The following is a 27,084-nucleotide window of genomic DNA, read 5'->3' as shown; positions in this document are numbered from 1 at the left end:
GGTACAGAGTGAACTGCCTCTTAACCTCGAGGAAGGCAAGGCAAAGTTTGTAGCACATTTAATACACAAAGGCAATTCAAAATGCTTTACATAATGCATTACAAAACAAAGAAAAACAGCAAAAGACATTAAAATGCAAATTAAAATAATATATATGTTAAGAACAGAGATATAAACACAGGATATGAGGCCAGTGATAAGTATTTAATGCTCAGTGCAGAACATTTTTGCTCACAAAACATACAAAGAGCCTATAAAATAAGATTTCTGTTATAAATTAAACTACCCAACAATTTATACAAGTACAGCTGAAACAATTAGTCAGTTGATCAATTAACTGGCAACTATTTTAATAATCATTTAAGTTATTTTTCATAAGAAAATATTTTGTATTTCCAGCTTCTCATGAGGATTAGCTGCTTTATGTTTCATTTTATTCAATTTATATAACTTTTAATAGTATTCAGTTTTGTACTAATGGTTGGACAAAACAAGCATTTGGGCTCTGGGTAAGTGTAGTTTAAAATGAGTTCCATCACAATGAGCTCCAAAAATCCTGCTTTCGCATTTATGCGTATGAGTAATAACAATGATGTAACAATAATATAATATATAATAGTATAACAGTCGCAGGGGACATTTTTCTGCATTCTGAGTACTAATGTACAGTTTCCTGATTATACACACATATTTCTTAAAGAATTATGAAACAGTCTCAATTTAATCCTGGTGTCTCTATATGACCTACATAAGCCAACAAGACCATCAGTGAGAAGACTGGCTATTTGTAGTCAGTCCTAATGCCTGCCACTGGGTTGGATTCAGTAGATTTAGTACTTTTATCTGAAAATCACCACTGAATAAACTGGAAATGAAAGCCTGGACTAGTTTCTCCAAGGCCTGGACTTGGACATGAATCCTCTGAAAGGAAATATAATGTTTCATAAATACCTGGGTGTGTTCTTATGCTGTAGAACACATCAGCTGCAGCCTCCAGATGAAATCCACAGACCCTATTCATCGTCATTCTGCAGCACCTCATGTCTTCATGTCTTTCAGTCCTGCAGGGAGCCAACAATTAAACTCAGGCCAGACACACTCACAGACTATTGAGGTGGATGAGAGCCTGAAGGCAAAGACGTTTTCCTCATTAAAGCCAAAGTAATCACCCAGAGTCCCTCGCACTGCACTAATCCCCCCCCCAAAAAAAAACAACCCCCACCCTTCCCTCTTTATCTGAACTGAATGAAAACAGGAAGAGAGGCTGCAGGCCTACATACATCTTTACACTCTGACAGCTTCCACTCACATCCCCTGTGTGTGTGTGTGTGTGTGTGTGTGTGGCTGTGTTTGTGTTCATGCACGATAGGTTATCAGCACAAAAGATATTTCAAAAACACTGTTATTACAAGCCATGTTTTGAGACCTATTTAAAGGCAGAACTGCTAAAATGTTTTCATTTCACAATAAGCCATTATTTCTACAGCCTTGTCCCATTAAATAGGGTCAATGGGAGGATTCCTTCCTGGTTAATTAAAGAGCTGGCTGTAAAAACAGATCAAACAGTGTTGGAATAGGATATACACCCACCAAAGTGATCCTTCACTTCAAGGATGCACTCACTTTGTTTCACCCAAGGTTTTATTAAAATGTGGTGTACCATTGCTTCAGTTTTGTAAAACTAGACCCTCTAATGCAGCTTTTACACTCCAGTGTTAAGGCCTCAGGAAAAAAATAGAGAACTTGTAGTCTACCCTCAGACACAGATGTTCTATCAGTAACTACCGGTCACAAACCACACTTCATTTCTGTATTATTTTTGAGACATTTTATGCCTTTATTAGACAGTAATAGTGGGGGGATGACAGGAAACAAGGGAGATAAAGATGCAGTTTCTGTAAAGGCACTGAAAGTAATTTCTCCTATACTGAGTTTTTAGTGACCTAATGCATTTTTCTCATGCCCTAATCACATTCTCTCAGACATCCCTACATGGACTGACGTCTTTGTTATCATACTAATAAAGACTGTTGTATAGCTTTGCTGTAGTTCTTTGCATCAGGCTGCATGAAGCCTCTAATTTGTGAGTGTATATTCGGTGACAATGTGTGCTCTCAGAGCTGTGTAGAAGCACAGCAGTGCTCCAGTGAAGAAAATGAAACTCACAAGGGAAAACTAAGAAGAAATGTAGGCCAAGTTCATCCGTGCTCGCTGCGCTCCAGACTCCAAACTGGTGTGTGATGCCAAGTGTAAAGTGTAACAGACCAGAATTCAAGAGCAGAGCTTTTATCCCTCCTGACGTGAATCCAGGAAATTTAAGCTTGTCTATGAATTTCCCCAATTATATTCTTCCCTCGTGAAAAGTCTCCATTCATAAACTGGACTGCCATTCAGAAGTACAGTATAGAGCAGCACCAGTCTGCCTCACCAACACTTCAGTGCTTCACTGTGTGTAAGGAGGAATGTAGACTGCAAGCAAGGCTGTTAGTGGGATGTATTGGGGACAGGGATTTCATCAGTTGATTTCCTCCCTAAATGTTTCCTTTATGTTTCTATCTTTTCTTCTATCTAGCTTTTTTGCTTGTTTCTTTGAATTTAGAAATAAGCCTATCCACATTGTGTCACCTATAATGTTCCAAAATCTCCACCAAGGCTCAAGATGTCTTGTGCATAGTTTTATATACATTTCCCTGGTAGAATTCTTCCTTAGGTTCTGTAGAAATTCTGTGGGTTTAATCCCTTGACATAAAGTTTCCCCTGTTTTCCCCTGAAATAGCTTTAAGGCTGGAAAGATTATGTTAGTCCACTAATCCACAGTATGAAACCTATTATGTATCTGCATGCTCCAGCTCTTCCATGGAAGCAATACGCTGAGTTAAAAAGTCAGACACCAGGCTACAATGTTTTAATGGCTGCACAGTGTAATCAAATGGTCTCAAATCAACATGTTCACCTTGACATACATTCTATATGTATATATTTATATGGGATCTTCAGATTTGTAATGAGGTGTAAACAGGGTTTAAATACTTCTAAGTTCACAAAGATGAAAGAGGAACGTGGTTACTGGTGCTTTAGGCTTGTGACCCTTTAAAATTAAGCTTTGTCATGCATCGGTTATAGTCTTAGCATGAACATTAACTGTTAGGCCCAAAGAGGTGAATGGAGAATTTTGTTTAACAGGTCTGCCTTTATTATCCCTGTAATTTTCTTGTGACCTTTAAGATTTATCCCGGGACCCCAAGCAAAGGGCTTGATAGTCTATGAGTATTCTTTTGTTTTTGTTATATTGAGTGAGTGTACGTGAGTGATGTGTCCGAGGCACACTTCCTCTCAAGGTCCAGTAAACTTGTTCTCCTCATATTTCATCTGGTGTTTCCGGTCAGGTCACTTCAGCTCAGCTCAGCTCAGCTCAGCTCAGTTCAGCTCAGCTCAGTTCATCACTCTTTAATTATCACCAGCATCAAAGCATCACTGAAGTCCCGTAAAACATGGCTTCAAATTTTAAGTAGCTCTCGAATATATATATAAAAAACATCTTCAGGGTATAATCTATTCACTGCCTACTTAAAACCAATGGGAAGAGCTCAGCCAAAAACACAAATACAAATACATGTAAAAAACAACTCTTCAAACGTTGGCAGAAAATAGTGTGCTCATCCAGGACCAGATCACTCTAATTAATTAAAACTGATTAATTGTTGGTATGACTTGGTTTGTTTTTTTAAACGTCCATTGGGAGACTGTGCCCTAAACTTCCAGGAGGTCAGAGGTCATCCCTTGAACCAGATCAGTTTTCTGGAAGTTTGTTAATAATTGTTGATCTACTTGCTGATTGGTGATCTATATGTTCTGTATGTTTTTGTGTTCATTTGTGTATTCACACACCAACAGGTGGCAGCATACACCTCAAACACAGGCTGACAACAATAAGTGTGTCAGAGAGGAAAGATTCCCCCCTGCAGAAGCAGGATGTGTCCAGACATGGGGGTTTATACAGTCATGTGATCCTCTCTGCTCCTCCTCGTCTCTTATGTAATCCCCATCTCAGCCATGTGCTCCCCCTATAACCACTGACCTGAATATGGTAATTGTGACCAGTTACCCGCAGAAATAGACATTTTCCACCTTAAGCAACTGAGGTATAGACGACAGAGGTGACTTTGGGTGACATTAGACATGACCATGAAGGAATGAAAGAAATGAGGTGGATTCTCCAGCCTACACACATGCCTTTGTTCACAAAGCCTGTAGTTCACAGAGGCAGCTGTCACGCCACTTCCTCATTGGCAGTGTCTGGTGAAAAATTACATTGTTTTTCCACCGCGGATGATCATTAAAACTGAAGGGAATGACATGAGATCAATTTACGTACACGGAGGAACTACCAGCCAAATCCATGCCCTAAAAAAGAGCAGCAATGCTTAATGGGCAGAACAAAGACGCAGATGAAGATAGAGTTTTGATCAGGATTTTTAATAATGGACAAGATGATAAATGTGATCGAGGATAACACATTAGTTTAGTGTAGCCTGAGGTTTGTTTATTTCTCCATGCACTGCATTCTTTCCAGCCTGTTATATGCTCTCCTTCCTCAACCAGACTGCTCAGTCTGTCTGCCACTCTCTCCGCCCAGTTAGAGATGATCATTGTCTGGGCTCTTCTTATGGAAGCCCATTGCCACCAAGAAAAGAAAATAATACAATAAAGAGAAAAAAAAAATATTCACCATAAGTCCTGATTTTGATGACTGATTTTGACTATCTCTTAATTTTGACTCAATAATAAACAGAAAAATTATTTACTATCAAAGTATTTTGACTTGGTAATTCAAATGTATGTCTTTCTGTGCCTGTGTTCTTGTCTGTATATTTGTTCTTGGCACCTGTGAAACATCATCAGTTTTTGCTCTGCCTGTTTTATCCAGAATACCCTGGGAGCTGGCTTAGGGTAACGTAGTATCCCAGGATATATTTTATATCAACCTGAGGTGAAGGCGGAAAATATGAACCAGGCTCAAGGCTGTTATAATTTTTGTTTACCAACACATTAGGGATATTGTTCACAAAAATATCTGTATTATTTTTGATATGATAAAAAAAAAAAGCAACAACAAGCATGGCAGAAAGAAAAAGTAACATTGCTATTGGCTCCACGGTGGAGGTGTTAGTTTCTGAGGTAGCGTATAAACTGTGCAAAACAATGCATATCACCTAATGTGAAGTGAAGTCTAAGACAGCCTTTAGAAAAAAATCTTTTTAGGGGCTTTTTCCCTCTCATTATCAGACAGGACAGCTGAAGATAAACAGGAAAGGGGGGATAGAGAGAGGGGATGACACGCAGCAAAGGGCCCCAAGTCTGATTTGAATCCATGGCCGCTGCAGCAAAGACTCAGCCTTGGTACATGGGGCACCAGCTTTACCAGGTGAGTGCCTCAAAAGTCTAAGGCAGTCTTATCTCAGCAAGCCCTTTGGTAACTTACTGGTAGCTCTATGATATAATTTCTTTTGGAAGATACATTTTGGTCTCAGAGTTGAAATCTCATAGTTTTTCTGCCAAATTGGTTTGTCTGAGGGTAAATTAAAGGTTCATGTTTTTACTGGACAGTTAACACTGCCTCTGTGTACGTTTGGATCTATATAATGTACATATCTCAGTTGACCCGTGAACATCTGGTGCAGTCAGGTTAGAACACTATTGCCTTAATTGATACTGCGTCATCCAATTTTAGAAACTCCCAAAGTCAACTAACCCAAGTTTCTATCACAATGATTCAAGTACAAACATGATGTACTTTGTATTAAGAAAGAATGTTGACTTATTATCTCATCATTTTGACAAAATAAGTGTATATTTTTAAATTTTTATCTCATCATTTTGACTTACTAGAGTGTTTTTTCCATTTATATCATGCAAGACCGTGCATAACTAAATTAATTCATTTTTCTCTCTTCCTGGCACCAACAAGCTTCTATACCTTCTCCACTTACACCAATCATAACAATAGGAGTGGGCGGGGCCACGTCAGGTTAGGTTGTCACTCTCATTGGGTAAATAACAAACCACCCACTTATGTGGTAGCCTACCGTTGGGGAGTCACGAGAAGTTTAACGTTAGCGAAGCTCCACGAATATGACCCAGAGGTGAGTGGAGATGACACAGACGAAGCTAATGAAAACGACTCCACCGGGTCTCTGATAAGAAGTGGACGCTTACGTGTGTGTGAGGTTGTGGGCTCCTACTTTGTCAGCCCACCTGCTCTCGGGGTGGCTCGTCTTGTAGAGGAGCCGCTGTGGCAGCTAGCGAAGATCGTTAGCCGCTAACTACCGCAGCTAGCGGGCTAACTACTAACATTAGCCTCTTGCGAGAGTGAAGTGAACTAGTCGCGCCGTGTGATGCTAACGACGCCGAGGCTACTTTTGGAGGCTTGCTGAGTTGGATATATTCCCGGGAGGGACTCGTTGCCACCGGAGCTGGTGTTGTCAACGCCGGTGCCAGCTACCTTGTTGTGCTTCTCCCCTGCCCTCTTGTCATTGTTGGCGGAGCGTCCTGTGACTGCACACCTCTGCTCCCAGTCCATGCATGCTAGCAGCCGCTGCAGCCAGCTAGTGTTGTCACATTAGCTAACGAACCGATCACAGTTTTTGACCATTTGTGAGTGGATGCCATCACTGGTACGAGCTGTGGGAGACAGACGGAGTCGTATCATCCCACCGTGACGCCTGTATATGAACTAACTGTACTTTGATGTCGTATCACCCGACAGCTAGTAGTCCCTCCAGAAGAACCAGGCGCGGAGCATGCAGGAGAAGAAAAGACTTCAGATAAGTAGATAGGGGACGTCGGACACAACCGAGTTAAATTGGACTGTGTGGTTAATTTACCACCGAACAGGGATTGCATTTGGTGGCCGGACTGACAGAGAAAGTAAAGGATGAAGAAGTTTTCCAGAATGCCAAAGTCCGAGAGCGGCGGGCTCGGAGGGGCGTCCGGGTCCGGCTCCAGCTCCGGAGTCAGCAGCTACTTCGGGAAAGTGTTTGCAGTCGGCCGGTATCAAGTCACCGTGGAAGAGCTTGTTGCAGAGGGTATGTACAGTAGCATAGCATTACAGTTTGTGTTTTCAGTAACACTTTACTCACAGTGTAGCACCATGACATTATCTGGGACACACCCGTCATCCCCTGTTTGGAGAGTAGAAGTCACTCAGACACAGCAGTGAAGCAACTCCTCCAGCTCTGTCGCTTTTATGGGTTGGTAATTGGTTTGCACTCTACAGTAAAAGCTCCGTTTTTTCCCTGAACATCTGCTTATTTCCTAAGAAATTATACACGCAGTGATTGAAATAGGTCGCTCTCCTCTTCCGGGCTGTGAACGCTTTGGTATTTAAACTGGGGCACCGGGGATTTGGTACATAGCTGGAATTAAAACTGGTAACTTTTCCCCATACAGCTATAGTTTACATCCTGCTTCAGCTGCTCCACTGTGGGGGTTTGCCCCCAGGATAACAACGTCCAAGCCTCCTGTGTCAACATACAACATGTAAAGATCCAGCCATAAAAAAAAAGCTTTTGTCCGACATGTTCACACAAGTTCTTCTGCAGTTTGCTTTTGTCCCTTGTGGATTTTCTTTTTAGGGAATATGAAAAGTTTTGCAGCTGTTAAAATGTACAAAGACTAGTTTCTCCATAGGCTGGCTGAGAGACAATAATGCTTTGAGTTGGGGATGTACCAATTTGTTTAGATTGCATAACATTGAAACAAGTAACAACAGTGCTTACATGGATAAAGACATAAAGGATGATTTATGCAATGGCTGTGGCTCCCCATTACAGCTCTTGAGGATGTCGACAGGCTTCTTAGAAATGTTCAAAATTTCCTTTATGGCTTTCTTCACAGAGCCCTGTGTTCAAAAATGTTGAAATGAGAATCTCCTCCACGCACAGTCAGACAAACAGAAAATGAGGAAGTGTGGAAACAAACACATTTCATAAAGAGCTTTAACAAATGGCTCGATGCTTATCACAGTGTATTAGTCTGATTTACAGAACTACCCAGCCTAGTTGTGCTAGGAAGTAGTTAGTCATATTTGTATGCTCTTAACAACAGAATAAGGTGATGCTAATTAGCTATTACTGGAAAAGTGCAGTCACACTTCACCCATTAGAGTAATATTCACAAACATGCTTTAGTTTGGTTTGAGCACTAGATTTTAAAAGATCCCTCTGTAAAACTAGGTTCTTATGTAGAGGGATGATAGCACTGGACATACAGTGACAGATTTTCCACATAAGTCAACTGATTACTCAAATTCTGTCTCAACTGTCTGAGGATTTACAAAGTCAAGGTCAGCCTATATAATAGAAACTTGGAAGCGTCCTGGTAGGTAAAAAGGCAAACTATGCTCACAGGCAAAAAATTGAGGAGCGACACCCACCTGACTTTCATATCGGAAATCTCAAATGTAACATAATGTTAAGAGACATTATTACATACATTTTGCATTTGTACTAATATTATTGAAACCATAATCATTCTTTGTAACTATGAAAAAACACTAAGTAAACATTTCAGACAGGAAAAGCATGTCTCTTCAAGTAACACAACACTGTAACCATGCTTTTGAGTCAAACTGTAAACCTAATCTCAGTTGCCAGTCGCCACCAAAAAAAAGGGAAAAAAGCAAGCAGTCATGAGTCTGTGTCATCATATAATCATGTGAAGTGGCTGTGGTTGGTTTTTACCAGAAGCATAGTGACCTTTGCTCATCATGCTGTCCCAAGGTAAGAGCTGGGTGTCTGCTGCACAGTTAATCATATCATTGTCTGTTTCATTTTACTTACAGTGTGTGCTGCATATTAGAAATAGACAAAAATGTTGAAGTGAGACTCCAAAGGTGAAATATGTTCAACATGCATTAAGGTGGAGTAAATTGCTAGGTGTAAAATCTGCTTAAGTAAATAGCCATTTGAAGACTTATACAGAGTGAACCTTATCAGAAACAAAAAATAAAACAGTAATATTTAGATATTAAAACATAAGTGAAGTTGAACCACATCTCTAAAGTGATTTCAGTTAAGTTAACTATTTTTATTGTATTGACTGACAGCATTTTTTTTAACTCTGCAGGATATGATTTATAATATAATGCAATACCACACATCAGCTTTCTTAAGTAGAAGTAAAATATTCCAGAAAATGCAAGAATACAGAAGGCTACTAAATTACAGTAATGCCAAATAAACAAACTGATTCCATCCCTACCAAAGTTTCACTTGCATTCAAGATGTAAGTACAGACTTGCATGGGCAGCTTGAGGATGCTGTCATATGAACATAGCACTTTACAGTGTCATGAGTACACAGGCAGTAGAGCTCTTTACTGTGTCAGTGCTGGGCCCATGTGCTGCCTATTCAGTAACACGGGACCTCTAACCACCAACCAACTGCTGTTAATTCTTTGCTGAGGTTTGGGGGTTTGTGGTTGGAACCGCTTGGCAGGTAACCAGCCATCATTTGGAGGTCCCGTTCTATTTAAAGACTTACTATGCTGCGAACATGGTAAAAGTGACAAGGTTAATTTGGGGGATTTACCTGCCATTATGGCCCAGAGACCACCAAGTAACTACACTAGGCACTTTTGCAAGAATGTTTTTAAACTTTGACGTGTTATTCATTTAGATTATTTTTTTTTTGGGCCAGATGTGAACAATGACATTGGAACTTCAGTATCTTCATTAGTAACCCTGGGGTGCCTTGGTAGCTCACCTAGTAGAATGCAGGTGTCATGTACCAAGGCTCAGTCCTTACTGCAGCTCGTTATTTAGTTGGCTTCAAATGAGACTTAACATTCACACAGTTTCTTTTTACTGTACCTCAGTATTACATTAGGTCAACATCGCCCCAGCCTGCTAGCAATATGCAAAAAGTTGAACAGACTAACCTGCAAAATAAACAGCAAAACAATATAAACAGGGCAAAACTTACAGCTTCCAAGTTTGTAGTCAGGTCACGGACAGTCAGTATTGATCCATCCTTGAACTTGAACCGTTACCGGGCTCTCGTTGATAAAGCAGTGTGCAGTAAAGCGCATGCAGTATAATGAACCATTACACTCCAGTTTTTCCGTTGTCATGAGGATATTTCTGTAACATTTCCACTGAAAATAAAGTGACTACACTGGGTCCTCAAATGATGGAGGACAAAACTTTGTGCTGGATTGGGCAGCCAACAAAAGAGCAGTTCCCGTTATCTCTTAGCTTTGTACTGGCCATTGTTCACTAATTCAGATGGCGGGAGTAGATGAAAACTTTTGTGTTGGTTCTTGCAGCCAACAAGAGAGAAATTGGCATGCTTTGCGCATGTTTGTGCTACTGGAGATGCGTTAACAAGGAAATTATAATAGCGGACAGCGACGTAGATTCACAAGGTTTCTGTAGGTGGGACTGGACTGTCACCTACCCTATAGGTGATGTCATAGAGAAACGGAAGAAAGGGCTCAAGACAAACGAGATGTGTGACAAAGTGTGGGAGCAGTGTTTTCTCTAACTCCCTTTGGGGTGGACTTTGGGGGGATGGTTTTGTGACTTTTCACACAGTTTACGTGCACAAAAAGATCTATATAGCAAAGGGAGAACCCCAAAAATATTGCCTTTTTAACTGCAGAATGTATGCAGTATGCGATGACGTGTTATATCGATCTGCATTTAGTTTCCTGTGTCATTCCTGTCCGTCTTGTCAAACAGCATTTCAAAGGTGGTTCATCAGTGTGCACTGGGTTAGATCAGGCTGACAAACCTGCAGCTGGACACTGTGGCACTTAGGTGACTGATGTTTAGGTACTGAGTAGATCATGTGATGTTTTTGAGAAGCTCATCTCCACTCCCTTATTCAACTGTGATCCAGCAGCAGTGCCAGTTTAATGAAACGCATGAGACTCCCCTAAAGCAAAACATAAAAACTATGGTTTGCTGGAGAAGAGAAACTGATGAAAACACATTTGAATGATCAGGTATGTTTGCTCAATACAGCGCAAAGAACAATATTTCCTTCAAATATATTCAAAATTAGAATTCTCTTGATGCCATGCGGTAAGCTATTTTTTTCCAGGGGTATATCTACAGAGCTGGACTGTTCCTACATTGAATAGGAACATAGTCATTTCCCTTCACTCCCCTTTAGCCTCTGTGGTTTCTCTTGAGTTCTATCTATGATGCAGTCTCCAAGAGGAACACAGAAATGACATGTAGGAACAGGATGCATCTGTGAGCATGTCCACCATTTTCTCCGCTAACTCTTATAGTTTGGGGTTCCTTGTCAGGACCAGGAGGGCTCAGAAATGTGTACCAGTTAATTTTGGGGGGTTGTGAAAGTTTGGTAATTACAGAAAATGCCTGGCAAAGTATGGGTGTGTCATACTAGACAGACATGAACTGTTGTTTTGAAGACTGATTTTAAATTAGGGCTGCACAATTAATGGAAATATTATTGAAATCACAATATGGCCAAGTGCAATATTCAGATTGCAAAAGCTGCAATTTTTTGATCCAAATGTTTGATGCATTGAGCATTATAATAAAGTACTGTAGTGCTGCAGGGCCTACAAATCTTGTTCTCCAGGTTTAAAAACACATTTGTTTGGTACAGACCCCAAAAGATTATAATATTGTTTTCAGTGTTGCAGATACGTCTTTATTAAATATTTTCTGTCAAAACAAAAGTCTGGAGAAGTATATGGTGTTAAATTGGATAATATGTAGGGGACACCCCTACTCACCTACACTCAGTTGCCAGTTTATTGGATCTACCTAGCTCTTACTAATGCAGTCTAATACAACTGTCAATAAATCCTACCTTCATTAAGGTTATAATACGTTTTTTGTTGGAACTGCTGCAGAGAGGTGATCATTCAACTTCATGTCATTTTAGGGGAGATAGTTTGTGGTGCTGCATTGCCTTGTACAGAGAGGTGTTTCTGTTTTCTAGACCACCCTCACTGATCTAAACAAGGTGACTAAGATAAGAAACTGTCAGTATACAGTTCAACAACACCACAAACTGCAGCCTCCAACATTACCGTACAGTTGAATCAACTCCTCTTAAAAACAGCTTCAACTCAATCTGAGCATTATAACCTTCTTGAAGGTTATTCATTGGTTTTATTTAGGATGCTTAAAGTCACTGATGAAGAAGGCGAAACAACATATCTGTACCTGCAGTCAGAATATTTCAAGGTATTTGGTGAACAGTCCCTAAACAGATAACTGCCTCTGGAACACGTCTTGTTGGCAGCTTAACTTGCATAATGGCCCGTATGTCACTGAGTTCTTCACTAGACCATGATTGTTACATGGCTGCTGTACTGTAGGTGCAAGGTAAACGATTCATGTTTACATGTGTTGGTAAATTCTTGTTAAATGCCACTGCTGCTATCTAATTAACAGGAAGACATTGGCTCAGTGGTTTCTACTTCCTATGTTTGCAGTTTTACAAGCACGTTAACAGCAAGGTTATAATTCATCACTGCCTCATCTAATCAGGGTCACCTCCATCTTCCAGACATCAGGGATTTGCAGACTTTGTGCTTGATAGTGGTTTCCTTCTGTTTTTCGAGCATCATTTTAACCTCCTTCATATAGAAAACTGGAATATAAGCTTGGCTCTCAGTTGACTGCTCTTCTGAGTATTCTCTGTGCATTTTAAGTGGCACATGCCTGTCACACAACAAAAAAACTTTCTCTCTGAACATGCTGACTTTACCAAATTTGCCCTGTTTGGTTGCTGTCAGCAGAATCTTTACAGGGGTTTTTGGCACAATGTAAGTCACGGGTTGAAGAGATGCGAGCAGTCTAAGTCTTTCAGCCTTGGTTTCAGGGACTCCCTTACCACGACTAGCTACAGATCCTGTAAACAGAAGATACGCAAACACTGTTTCCATGCAAACAGCTGCTGTTTTCACAGTGAACATGTGGCTTTTTCACTTTGTCCTTTGCCACTTGTGATCTGGATAGACACCATGTGTTCACCAAACAGGTTTTTGGCCTCTGCACTGCTAGAAATTTGCAGAGCAAATTTACCAATGCAAATGCAGTTATATGCGATTTTCCTCATGTGATATGCCAAAACAGTTTATAAAATACATTTGATAAGCTCTTTGTTGTGCATTTATTAAGAAGTGTTTGCTTTGTTACCAAGAATATGATAAAGCTGAAGCCAAATGTTAAGTAAATAAACTGTTAATATGTAGAGAGATAGAGTTTAGCTAAAATGAAAAGCAGCTGGCTTAGGGATGAGTGATATGGTTGAAATCAGTATTGTGATATTAATAACAATATTTTTCTGAGATGAAGCAAAGTCATTTCAGTGGTAGTCATTTCTTCCGTACATTTTTGATTGGCCAACACAGTGCCTTACTAGATAACATCCCATCGTGTTGTATCAAAGCTAAGCTACATTCAGCGTTTCTGGTGGGTGATCTGTGCTTTTTTTCTCTTGTCCATTTCAAATGAATAATGGGGCTGCGTTTTTTGTAGTGCTGTTATGTGCTTGAATACGTCCTATAAGGACGCATCTGCAGTTCTTTTTTCCCCCACTCTTTTATTCTGTTTTTTCCTGTCATTTGTCAACTGCGCATACAACAAATGTATTGACAATAACACAACCAAATGTTTGGCCTTTCCAGGCTTATGCCTGACAGATAACAGCCATTGGATGGAGTGCCATGAAATTTGATACACATATTCAAGCCCTCTTCAGGATGAATTCTAACAACTTTTTTAGTTTATTACTATATACCTGCAAACCTCAGTTGTAATTTGTGTTTTAAATGCATAATCATGAACTGTGTAAACATTATACCTGCTTAGCATCAAAATTCATTGCTGTTTTCAGTATGCAGCATTTACATCCTTACAGAGTCACTAGCATGCATATAGTGGTTCTTGACTCTTAGCCTTTAGTTTAATGATACTTTGCTTGGACAACTGAGCTTTATTACAATATTATGATACACTTTCAGTGAAAGTAGATAAGTGAACCAGTGAACGACTGATTATCAGTCAGCCACGAGTTGAATTAACGTCTATTGCAAACACAAATGCTTTTGATTTGCAAATAGTTACATACACAAAAAATGTTGTTATTTGATTGAAACAAGTGCAGGTCTAATTGCTTTCCTTGTCTTTCTTATGGTTTAAGAGGGGCTTCATCAATCATTGCAGTGCAGGTCAAACTGTTCCTTTTGATAATGTTTTTTTGAATGACCTATTTGATCCTCCCTCTCTGCCAGGGGAGGGTGGTGAGAATGCATCCCATCTACATTATTAGCATACTGTACTGGTGATGAATAGGCACATTGTGCCCCTTTGTTGTCTTATTCTAGCACCCTAGAAAGAATGCTGGTACGATGCAGCACTTGGTCCCGTGATGGGTATCGCTGCCTTTGTGCTTGCTCATTGAGGCCTTCTATATCTCCCTCTCTGCATTGCTGTCCTTCCCCTCTTTGTGAAACTACAAATGCATTATTTTCTACCAATTCATCATCACTTGATCTGGGTAGGGTACCAAGCCTAATGTGGGAGTGAAGTCGGGTCATATGGAGATGCCAAACAGAAAGACATTGATTTGATTGTGAAGTCTTCTACAACATTTTACTTCAGTGCACTTTCAGTTATCAGCATATTGACAGATTTTTAATTTATCAGCACTACATGTTTGAGACACGTGTATCATTAGGATTCAATTTAGTGTCTTTGAACATTAATGCAGATTAATGACATTAAAATCAAATACAGCAGTGTGGCCAGGATACCATATTGCCTCTTGTGTTTTTTTTGATCAAAGAAATTCTTTAGACCTTGAATGTGTACAACTTTTATGAATTTGCTTGCAGATTAATGTTTGTGAGAAGCTGAAAGTTTTCCTAACTCCTCATTTTAAGTTTGCTTCGTCAGATTGTGTATCTGACAATAAAGAAATAATTGTATGTATTGATTTGTAAATAAACAAATCCTGCCATTATCAAACATTTACTATGATATGAAAAACAAATGATAACTGGAGTCTTCCAAGTCTGTGTAACAGAGGACAGTTCCTACCGGTCCAAGGTTTTTTTGTGTGTGTGTGTTTATTTTGTATTTTGCCAGTTTACTCAGCTCTTAGCTTTCAGTCAGTTCTTATCTAGCGGCTTGAAACTTTTTCATTTTGATGTCAACATGGAAATGAATATTCTGATGACCTAAAGCTTTTATTATTTGTGAAAAATACTAAATATACTACTCTGGCCAAGTGTCAATAAGCTATCATGCTCTTAGTCTAGGTCAGCTTTCCGGAGAATCTGTACAAGTTGGAAACTGATCATAGGCCTATGTGAGTTCTCTTGACTCCATGAGTACGCTTGATTGGATGGCGAGTCAGAAGTGATTGCCTCCTAATGACTGTGGACACTGTAAACATGTTGGTGGTAACATGTCACTCCAGTCTGCCAAGGGATATATGGAATCTGAAGTAATCTTGTTGTTAAACATTTGTTTATTATGGAAAATTATTGACAGACATCCATCCATCATTATCAAATTAAATAATTTAGGAAAAGAAAAACCTGTTTTAGGGCAGCCTGGCTCTGAGTCTTCAGTTTAGATCACTATGATTTAAAGTCTTTGTGGAAGCTGAATGTGTGCTTGCTGGGTGGCATACACTGGAATATGAATTATGTCACGTACAATGTTGCTTCTATAGGATTCAACCGTTTGATCAGTTTGGTAAAATACATCTATTACTGGGTGTAATGTCAATCAGAGCAATAAAAAGTTGTTTACAGCTAGATTTCAGTTTATATAGACATTAATGAAGTATCCTGCAAGACATGGACATAGTCTACGTCAGTTGGTGTTGTGCAAGACTTGGTTCATCCTTGTCAGCTAATCAGCCACGCCTGGTATGCATCTGACAGAGTGGGTGTGGCTCGTCATAGTTAAATCTACACTGTATCATACAGTAAAAAACGCTGCTGCGCTGTTATGAAATTGCACTGAAGTTATGAGGTGATGCTCTGCCTACATTGTAGGTGCCTATGGTGAGTCATTTCTAGTGCTAAAAAGAGTCTACCTGTTGACTTTCCTATGAACACAGCACCATTGGAGATACCTTTTTAGCAGTGTTCACATATTGTCATGTTTACTTTTTATTTTTAAGTGGAATGGTTGAGCAATTAATCATTTTATATTGAAATTGTGCTTTGGTTTAGATTTTTTCATATAGCTAGAACCGCTTAACAAGCCGGTAAAAAGTTAATTAAAAGTTTAGTTGAGCAATGGTTATGGTACAAACTGGAAACCGTATTTCAAGATGAGAAAGTGCTAATTTGTGTAGAATATAGGTTGTGCAGCCTGCTCTATGTCGACTTCAGAAATTAGAACATGGAATACAAAGTGGGCCAAGCAGACTCATTTTTGGTGATATTTACAAAGCTTCTTTGTGTAACTTAAGGTGCATGTAAACTGTGGGCCCATGGCATACTCCACTACTTACCTAGACAGCCACTAAAGACTGTTGTTTAGTCTGAACTGACCACATATGGCGAAATGTTTGAAGCATTTCATAGTCTGACCCTAGACTGAAATGCCCATCCTGGCATTTGTTTTGCTTGATTGCAGTCTCTTTGATTCTAAATTATCTCCCAACCATTTGTTATGTTACTGTAATGAGACTGAAGCATTTTTTTCTCCCAGAGAATAATAAAGGTAGACAGGATTGCCTAAGGTCTTTTGGGTTTTTTCCCAGCATTTCCCCCACATTTCCAAAGTTGCTCTTGTCCTTCTAACCTTTTTGACAGTTTCTTTATATCAGGATGGTGTTAGACATGGACTGACCCTTTTGTTGTAATTTTTTTATCCTCATGTATCCTTTTCATCCAGCAACACCTCTTTCCCAGTTTTATCATAATGCCTCCAAAGCACAGCCACTTACATCTGTCGTTTAAGTTGTAAACACTGTTGAGGTAAGATGTATGAGAGCTGACTGCCAGAACCTTCCAGCTCACTAAGCCTGAGAGGAAAAAACACGCACACTCACCGCCGCACCTCCTCATATTACCTTTTATGGACTTGCTTCTTTGAAAGACTTCTTCTCACTCTTACATCTGTCTTTTAAAGTGCTTTGCATCGTTCACCTGAGTCAGGGTAGAAAGGAGATTGGTGCTGATTGGTGCTTGACACATGGGTCAAAGTGAAAGAATAAAAACTGATAAGGAGAAGGGATTTGTAGTCCATGTTGAAAGTTTTGTGACTCGTACCACAGCAGTGTTGTTTGCTGTTCTCACTTGTCAGTTGGGAGTTACTGTGCACTCCAGAATTGAGGTGTGTGTTGGGGAGATAGGTGAATTTGATTTGTGGTGGTTAGAACAAAGCTGACAGGCTATTACACAAAGTTGTTCTTGTGGCTTTTCTCTGCTTTAATGATCAGCATTTCCTTCATTGCCACTGAGCTTTACAGTTTGATTTTCTTGTGGCTCTTCTCAATGTGCTTTCTTCCTCAGACCGGATTGATTGTAGTTTTGACCCATGGTTATTATCTGAGACTGAGATCCTTGGTCACCAGTAAAGTTAGATTGATATGTTGGGCTGATACTGATTTTATATTGCCCTGACAGCAGTGAGACCTAAAGACAGTTTAGTCAGTTTGTCTAACCTTTGTATGTGCTAACTGAGTGTGACATAGTTTTGATAATTACTAGCAAGTTTTTGATCATTCTAAATATTTTTTGTAACCAACCATCACACTTACCTTTCATCTAGCACCAAATTCCCCAAAACCAAATGGCTGGATTTCCATGAAACATGCTTTGGTTCAGCGTATACTCAACCAAAGGCTTGGTATCAAGCCTCACTTATTTGGACTTATTACAGATTTGTAATCTTGTGTACTTATTCTTTGATCAGACAATTTGTGATCAAAATTTTGACACTGTTAGACTGTATTTTCTTTAGGCAAAGTTGTTGTAATATAACATCTTGCATAAAACATAGTGTGTAATCTAGAAAGCAGATACCATGAATTTTGCTTACATTGTGTGCATTCTAGCAATATGTTGAATATATTTCCTTACATTTTCAAAGCTGATTTTATAAAAATACTTTATATGCAGCATGGTTTACATCAATGTTTACTATCTTCCAGTCTTTTTCCTCCCTGCCTTTGTTGGTGCATTGCTGCATTTCTAGGCATGTTATCGTCACCTGTTGATTAGTGGAATTGTGTGAAACCATTGGCAGGAGTGTATCACGTCACCCACGCGTTTGCATCTGCGTCCTTGTGTGAAAAACCACTCTAATGTTTAGAGCTCAAAAACCCCACAGGGACTGTTTAGGTGCCACGCCTGGGACAAACTGCTCTACATATTTTGGATAGTACTTCATAGGAAAGAAATATAGTGTCAAAAGCTGCCCATGCATTGCTGTCATGCGTGATACTAAGTAGATGTACAAGGAACTTGCCGGCTGAAAGTGACCTCTCCATTGTGAGGAAGAGCAGTGGGGTGCTGAATACAGAGCAGATGTACCTGTGAGTGTGATGAAGAGAATAAGTGATTGTACTTAAACCCTTTTGTTAGAGGATGCTCTAAGAACTGGGTACCCTTATGAGAAAAAAAATGTTCCTCGAAGGTTAGTTTAAGGATTTTCACACCACAGAATTGCATACTGATAATTCATAAACCCCTCTCTGTCTGAGGCCCCTGTGAATAATCTAGATTCCTCCAAATTATCTTTTATCTCTTTCAATGAAGATTTTAAAAAAAATCCACATTGACCACATTTTCTTGCACTGACGCAAGCATATTTAGGATATATCCTGTCCTCTAAAACTGGTAACATTGAAATGTGATCAGCATGCTAATGCTGTTTATGACCAAGTCACACTCCCAGATGTTGGAAGAGGTTCCAGATTGAGGTTTTCAGCTGTTTCCCCCTCTGGATGCACCTTTCATTCATTCTAGGCCACTATGCATCCCACTATCTGCTGTGTTTTGGCAGAGTGCCACCCCCATCTCCAAAAGTTTAAAAATATCTGACCTGCAATAACCTTGGTTATCTCCTTGCTATGTCCATGCATACGTGACTTGGCTGGAAGAAGAAACTTAACAACAGAGTTTATGTTAACTGTGGTAAACGGACAAACACGTGGATTGCACAGAGTGCATTGTTATCTTTGTAAATGTTTATTTATTGTTTTGAATTTGTCCATTTACAAAGACCTTCCTCTACCCAAAAACCAAAGCATGGATTCTACCTTGAAAGGTCCAGAAAAGATGACATGGTGGTGTGGTGTTCTGTCAGGAAAAAGCTCACAGAGTGCAGAATCTGTCAACTGCTTGCTAAAAGCAAGTGCATGACTATTTTAGGCCGACAACCTATGCCACTGATGCTTTTCTGAGTGTCGCTATGGTGTAACTTTTGAGGACTCAAGAGAAACAGATTAAGCAGTGTTCTTAACAGATAGTCGTCAGCTTAAAGTGGGTTACAAGGGCTTGATGTTTGCAACTGATATGTCTGTCAGTGCCTGGAGAACGTGACAAATCTCAGGGTGCATGGTCTGCGTTTGGGCTGCAGATGAAGATAAGGCCTCCTAACCTTTATGTGGAGACAGTATGAAACTGACGGACATGTTTTCCTCTTACATTTTGAAACATTTGTGACTGCCTTTATTTTCAGTGCTGCAGACTCATTGTAACTCGGTAACCAAAAGACGTGTTTGTTTACTACATTACCCAGCCAAAGAAAAAAAGTCCTTCCCGCATTAGTCTGTATAATACCAAATCTCAAAGGATTTGCTAAAGCGTTGGGGATCAGAAAGTCATGATTGGTAATTAGCAAGAGCAGCTGGCACAGCATGGCAAACTGGCAAAGACCTCGAAGCTTGTTAATAGATCTCCGTTTATTGTGGAAAAATGGCACCTGTTGGTCTACAAGAAGAATTCAGAATTGTAGAAGGATGGTATTGACTTTTGCAACACTTGAGTTCATTTCATGTTGAAGTTTACAGCCAAAGAGAAGTTATTGAAGTAATTAAAAGGCAAAGGTTAGACATCTTTAGTTAAAGAAATGTTCACCGATATATATCCTCTTTAAAAACCAACTGAAAATTACATTTCAGATTAGGTTTGAATTCAGCATCTATTTTGTTGCACTGTATTATGTTTTTCTACATAATTAAAGGTCTAGGGGCGCCCTGGTAGCTCACCTGACGGAGCTGGTGCCCCATGTACCATGGCTGAGTCCTTGCAGCAGCGGCCATGGGTTTGACTTTGACCTGTAGCACTTTGTTTTGTGTCATCCCCTCTCTCTGTCCCCCTTTCCTGTCTATCTCAAGCTGGAAAAAGCCCCCCCATAGGTATAAATATTATATTCCATTTCTGCCAATAGATGCTCCTAAATTTTACAAGCTGGACCTTTTTTTAAAGTAGGCATTTTGTTTGTTTTGCTGCAACCTCTAGGGTAGTGTAGTTTGTGTCTTTGGTGTGACTGTATCCACTGTAGTTTTTAATATTAATTGTGAGGCACATTGTATTTGTGAATGAACAGTACCATTGTCATTAATGTCAATAAATGTCAAGTTATTCTTCCACAGTGGCAGATGATTATAACACAAACAGCCTAAATTCTTAGGTCAGCATTATGTTTATTGACGATGATTAGTGCATCTTTGCATCAAAACACAAACCCTCTCTTTCATTCTTTCATCTACCTTCTTGAAAAGGTCAGCGTTGCAATATTTCCGCTTATCCAAAACCTGTGGATATTCAGGCCCTTCATAATGTTTAAAAGTATTTGTTTGTTTCTTTTTGTGCATGCATCTCTACTCCAGCCTTAAACTGTTGGCAAGTTGGTTTGTTTACAACACACAGAGCTTACGTAAACTGTGGTAAAATCCCCAAATGAGATGTATATTCTCAATGCACTGTATGCACTGTATACATGTCCAAAAACTTGGAATAAGACCTAATTAGGAATAACGGAATATGCTGTTTACATGACCCTTATCAAATGTGGAATATTGACATATTTGGAATAATAATGACATATAAGTGCACGTATAAACAAGCAAAATGGACTTTGGATTGACTTGTGCTTGTAACAGAGTATTTCTACATTCTTCTTCCACCACTGCATTTAAGTTTAGTGGACAAATTTACATCTTTTTAGGGCTTGTGTTCCTTTAGAGAGCTTTTCCAAAAAGGGGATCCTTTTCCAAGTTTAGTACTTACGAAATAACACTCACTTTAGGGGAAGTTGGGGAAGAAGGCCAAGAGGCCATTTGCAGGCAAAAGGAGGCACAGAAAACGGTGAAAAGCTTTGCAAAGCTCAACTCTTACTTTTCATCTGATTTCATCATCATTTCCAGTAGAACAGTTTCATCAGTCACATAAGAGAAAAGACATACAAATATTCAGATACCACTTTTACTTGTTTTAACTTTCTTCATACCTTTTTTGTAATGCAGTGCAGTTACAGGCTACCTTAAGTTGTTCAAAACTTGTTGGTTTCATCTTCAAGCTTTACAACTGTGAAGACTTATAGGGTGAGTGTTGTGGGCTCATGTTTGGGGATGGGGGCCTCCAGGAGGAAATACCTAAGCCTGCTCCAAATGTTCTCCAAAAGAAATGGCATTCTCCCTCTTAAAAGCAGTTCTATAGCTGAGGGAGGCACTCTGAATTGAACTACATTCTTACTTTTTGAAACAAGCTAAGATGTCACACTATCTTAAGTGTAAAGCTGTGGGTTGGAATGAGTGACACCAACGGCGAAAGACAGAGAGAGGAACAGAAAGACTGTCAATCAGAGAGTGGTCTGTTATCACAGATGACATCATGCTGCAGAGGAAGAACATCTGTGCCTTGCGCCTGAGCAGAAACTGTAAACGTATCATCTCTGTTTGCTGCGTGTTACTAAATCCTCTAATCTGTTTGAAACACTCCTCTACCACTTGTGAAGTTTTTTTTCTTCTTGCCTATATCATAAGGCATGCTGAGTATCTGTTTCGCAAAGGCTGTTGAGATCCTCTTTCAAGCCTCTTCCACAGGCTGTCATGTGGGCTGCCTGTGACTGTCCTAGTTAGTCAGGCTTTGCAGTGATGTCAGGGTCCCTAGTGCTGGATGCAGGGCTGGGGAAAATTCTCCAGTAATTACAGCCCTCACCCAGTACCAGGCTTTAATGTCAGCAACCCCCTCCTTTCTCCTTGGCCTGTTGGATTCGGGGTTTTCCTTCCAACTGTCACTGACAACTGACCATGTCCTCATGGTGAAGTGCTTCCATCCCCTCTCCACAGTGCAGCCAGCTAACAGTTGAGCAGGAGGGGAAGTACAAGAACAGCAAGATGTGACTAATTGGCAATAAGTAACGGAGTTAGACATGTCCATCAGCAATGCTTTAATACATTAAAAGATTTCAGTTCCACTTCTGTTCACAAGAACCTTGCTGTGTGTTTTTATGAGTCTGTCTATCAGTCTAACTTGGAGCAAATCATCTTTCGATTTCCACATCTGTCAACAAAACAGACGTGTCACTCTAAAATCTGTGTGCCTTTAGTGAGTTAATTAACATTTAAGAGATGTGAGGACATGATAAGGCAGATGATTCATGAAATATGGACATTTTTAGGCCTTCTTTTAAAATTTGCTAGATCCTCTTGGCTTGGGTTGGGGCTCAAGTTTAGTCTAGATCCTTTTTATATTTTTAAACAGTGATGACCTGTCTTGTAGGAGGAGTCTAACTGGTGGCAGAAGTTGACCGTTCTGCAGTAGCTAACAGTGTTGCTAGCCCGCACCATCATAGGCATCGGCCAGAACAGTGTCATGACATACACAAGTTTAACGCTGAAATTAACACTGAATGCGGTAAAATAAATGACTTGAATACTTAGAATGCTTTACTATATCTGTAATGTTCCAACACCGTTGCTCTTGGCTAGCAAAAGCTTTCTACCGGTATAACATTTATTGTTGACTACAATCAACAACCTTTTTTTGACATAGCATGTTACTGTTTGCATCTGTGTAGCCCCTGTCAGTTGGTTACAGACAGCTCTGTTGATGTCATTGGTTGAAGCCAGTCTTCTGTACAGTGAGAGACCTTTTGTGTTGTTAAGGGGTCCCTTATTTGTCCAGGAAGTTGGTATGCTGGGCACAAAGCCCCTCTAAAACAAATCATTCCATCCAGAGCCACTCAGGAGAATAATACACTCAATAGCGTACCACTTCCGTGGCTGGCATAGTCATGGGAGGCAACAAAAGCCTCGGGGTGGTGATTTAGTGAGAACCTGATCCTGGAGCATATGGCCCCAGACAGTCCCAGAGCAGGCCAGCAGGCAGACATGAGGTGTTTGGTAGGATGGCCTGAGCAGAGGCCTCTATCTTCTCTTAACTTTCCAAAAGCCACCTCCCCTCCACCGGCTGCCAAGATCGGTGAAATAATTGGTTTCTAATGACAGAGAGGTAACAGCTGGTGTCAGGGAATCTCACAAAAGATTGTCAAGAATTCAGTGTAAGGATGTGACCTTATTGTGAGCTGTCCCAGACCTTTACGCCTTTGTTTTGTAGTGTATTGTTACAAAAATAAGATTCTTTTAGTTGGAGCTCCTTAGATATGGGTCCAAGAAAAGAGATGAGCAGATTATTTGCTCCAGCCGTGGTTATTTCTCTCACTTGAATAATCTTGTAAACAGTACACCTGATCTGAGATAATTTATGTTGTTTGTGCACCTCTCAGTCAACATGACAACTTTTAAAACATTTCTGCTCAGACACAACTCAGTGTGAGCAGGAGGATGTGTAGTGTAGTTTGTTCAGTTTTCTGTTTTTGAGTGAAGGTTAGCTGCTCTTTTGTATCTTGTCCATGCATGCTTAAACAGCCTGCTCTTTTCAGCCTCTTGGCCCTTTGCCTGAGCAAATGGATTTTGCCTTGTAAAATCTGTCATCTGGCCCATGCAACCCCCACATCTTCTTCCCTCCATTCTTGCCTCAAGTTTGATCTTTACTATGTCTGCATCCTACATCCTTTTTGTCAAAGCAGTACATAAAGCATAAGATTTGCACAAGATGACTCACAGGTAGCTTTTTCTTATACAACAGGGTCATAAAGCAGACTCTGCATCACACATGATTTGGTTTCAGCATGCACAAAGTTTTCATAAATGAATGCATCCTGGTGTTTTTAAAAGTAGCTCTCTCTGGACTATGTCATATGATTCAGTTTTCTGTTTAAAAGTTCACTCCCACTCCCCTCAAGTCTCCGGATGGCTCTGCACTCAACTGTCTCGTTACAGGAAATCAATTCAAGCTCGCCACATTGTTTGGAGTGACCATCAAGCTAACCTTAGCACACAGAGCAGACCATGGCAAATCGATGAACCGTCTCCAGCAGGCGTAAACAGCTTTGGCTATTGTAACTTGTCTTAACAATATTTCTGTCTTAGTTTTTTTTAGATGGTTACAGGTCTGCAGATAAAACTGCTGGGGCCATTCATACATGCAGCAAATAACATCATTTGTTTTATTCAGTTATGTTATTTTAATCATAATTCAGATTCTTTTTGCCCTGCATTAGAGATATTTTAAATTATTAGTCCCTGATACATTTCGGTTGTAGTATTTTGTTTCATTTGCAACAGGTTTTTAATATCATTCTGTGTATGTTACCAAGGCATCAGCCTAATGTTTATTTGCTGCTTGTTTTGTTGTGTTGTCAGCAGTTTGTATATTTTCTTGTGTTTGCTCCAGTTTTCAATCATTTGTCTATGCAGCGAAGCCTGACCTTGTGGCTGTCAGCAATAGACGTGCTAATCGAAGATCCTGGTGATTTTTGATGCCACTGATCCAAGGATGTTTTTGAAATGACGCAAAAATAGATGAGACAGAATAGACTTGTCCAGTCCAGTCTCTCAAAAACGTACCATCACTTTGCTGATTGTTTCTGATAGTTTCTCATCTACACTGTTGAACACTCTGCCTCGCGTTATGGTCAGCCTCAGCTTTGCTATAGCAAGTTATCTTTTGTCTCATTAGCTGCCTGTTCATCCCTCTGTGCTGCAGAATGGCATCAGTCACCCCTTCTAATCTCATAATGTCTACTACAGTAACTCTGTTTTGTCTACATATGAGCAAACACTACACTTCAGTTTGTTTATGTTTGCTTTGCCTGACTGTCTGCAATCTTCTGTTTACTGTCTTCATGGTGACACACAGGTTTAACCTGCATGAATTATTTGTACTTGGGGATTTTATGTTGCACTGTCTTCACAACAACACAAGAGGCGGAGATCTGTTTAAACATAGTGTTGATGGACTCTTCAATGAAGGCCTTTGTGCCCACTGGTCACTTCAACTCCCCTCCCCTTCTGCTCATTCTCAAACCAAATCCATGCTGTTTTTCAGCTGACCTAAGGTAACTTGTTAGGCAACAAGCACACCATTGTTGATCCTTTCTTTCTCTTTCTCGGTCGGTGGACTTTGATGCCCACCACTCAGTGACTCAGTGAACCCCTCCTAATGAGACCAGGGACTGTCCCATCACAGTGTTGGTGTCATTCACCCAGAGAGACACACAGCACAGTGACAACAGCTACTGGCACTACAGCTAAACACCTTCTCCCTGTCAACACAGTCTACTCCCAAACCAGAAACCCCACTTCCCACAAAAAATGCTATATTTTATAAAGCTTCATTTACTCCAGGATTACAGCCAGTGGGAGTCAGGCCAATGCAAGCTTAGCCTTGTTGCTCATAAAATGATCGGTTAGCTGCTGTTAAAATATCAACTTTTGGAGACCTTTTAATAAATCCTTGATTACACACATTTTTCTATATTGACTTTTAAGATAAGCTCTGAGTATGTTTGATCTCTTTTTCAGCCCTGCCATATTTTGCACTCCTGTATGTTCCACATTCACGCCTGGCAGCACCCACAGTCCTCCACTGTTGTCCACTGAGCAGCATAACTGGACCACTTGAATGCATAAAATGTCTGTTCATGGGCAGTGTAGCAGAAATTGAACGTCTAAATCAGATATAAGGTGTTCAGGGAAAAAAGGAGTTTGCAATGGACATTTAATTGTAATGTTCGATTTTGACACAGGTGTTGAATTTAAAATGTCTTTGTCTATCATGTAAGAACATCAACAAATTATTTTTAACATACAAGGGAGAATCAAGTCTTATGTAAGCATTGCCTAATTTATCCTTTATGCTCAATGAGCAGTTTTTCCACATAGTATGCCTCTGTGTGAACCCTGATAACCCATCACCCTATAGAATAAATTTCATGTGTGAAAAAGACATATTGCTAACTTGTCATGTTTGGTTTTTCCAGGAGGCTTCTCAGTGGTATTTCTGGCTCGAACACACAGTGGCGTCCGCTGTGCTCTTAAAAGGATGTACGTCAACAACGTCCCGGACCTAAATGTCTACAAAAGAGAGATCACTATCATGGTGAGAGCAGCATCACAGTGTTAGAGACGTTATCTCTCAAATCAACTGAAGTCGTCCTGTTTGTCTAATTGCAAGAGCTTTATATTAAATATTTTCATTCATTGTACATTAGCTTCATAAATATTGATCATGGAATAGGAAATTAAGATTCAATTTAGTTATTACCTGTGCTTAATTATGCCGCTGTAGGTTGTAGTAATGTTTGATTAGAACCGTTTACCAGAAAAGGAAATTTGCATGAGTTGAGAACTAAACACTGCTTATCAGTTGAAAATAAGTATGAAGTCATCATTTTGCTGATTCTGCTGCATTTCCCTCCAATGCTTCTCTGTCTGGAAAACCGATTCCTCTCACTTTTTGTGCTTGGAGGGCTTAATTTGCACTTGAAGACACTGTTCATTATCTGAAAAGTTCATGAGGGCATTCTTAGTTTTCAGGTATTTAATTTAAGCACATAATCCTGTTTCAAATGGGACACAAGCCCTCATAAAGACGTGTGCTCTTGTAAACCAAGGTGCCTATAAATGGCTTCATTCCATCTTCCTAACTCATCTTGTTTTCTAGCATTTCCAGTCTGGCAAGAGCAAAGGGCTTTTGGCTGTGTGCTGGGTG

General features: G+C 39.9%; 1 protein-coding gene across 2 annotated transcripts in view; it reads left to right on the top strand.

The window, feature by feature from the left end:
- Window positions 1-6,075: 6,075 nt before the first annotated feature.
- bmp2k (BMP2 inducible kinase) overlaps window positions 6,076-27,084 on the top strand; it is a 47,004-nt gene continuing 25,995 nt past the window's right edge. For both annotated transcript variants that reach the window (XM_051422883.1, XM_051422881.1), the window contains exons 1-2: window positions 6,076-7,085; window positions 26,354-26,472. In XM_051422883.1, the coding sequence (XP_051278843.1) occupies window positions 6,935-7,085; window positions 26,354-26,472 (270 nt within the window). In that variant the 5' untranslated portion in view covers window positions 6,076-6,934. The remainder of the gene's footprint in view (window positions 7,086-26,353; window positions 26,473-27,084) is intronic.

This window comes from Dicentrarchus labrax, unplaced genomic scaffold (genome assembly GCF_905237075.1).
Source record: "Dicentrarchus labrax unplaced genomic scaffold, dlabrax2021, whole genome shotgun sequence".
In the NCBI taxonomy this organism is placed as follows: domain Eukaryota; kingdom Metazoa; phylum Chordata; class Actinopteri; family Moronidae; genus Dicentrarchus; species Dicentrarchus labrax.
This window is presented reverse-complemented; position numbering and strand designations above follow the sequence as displayed.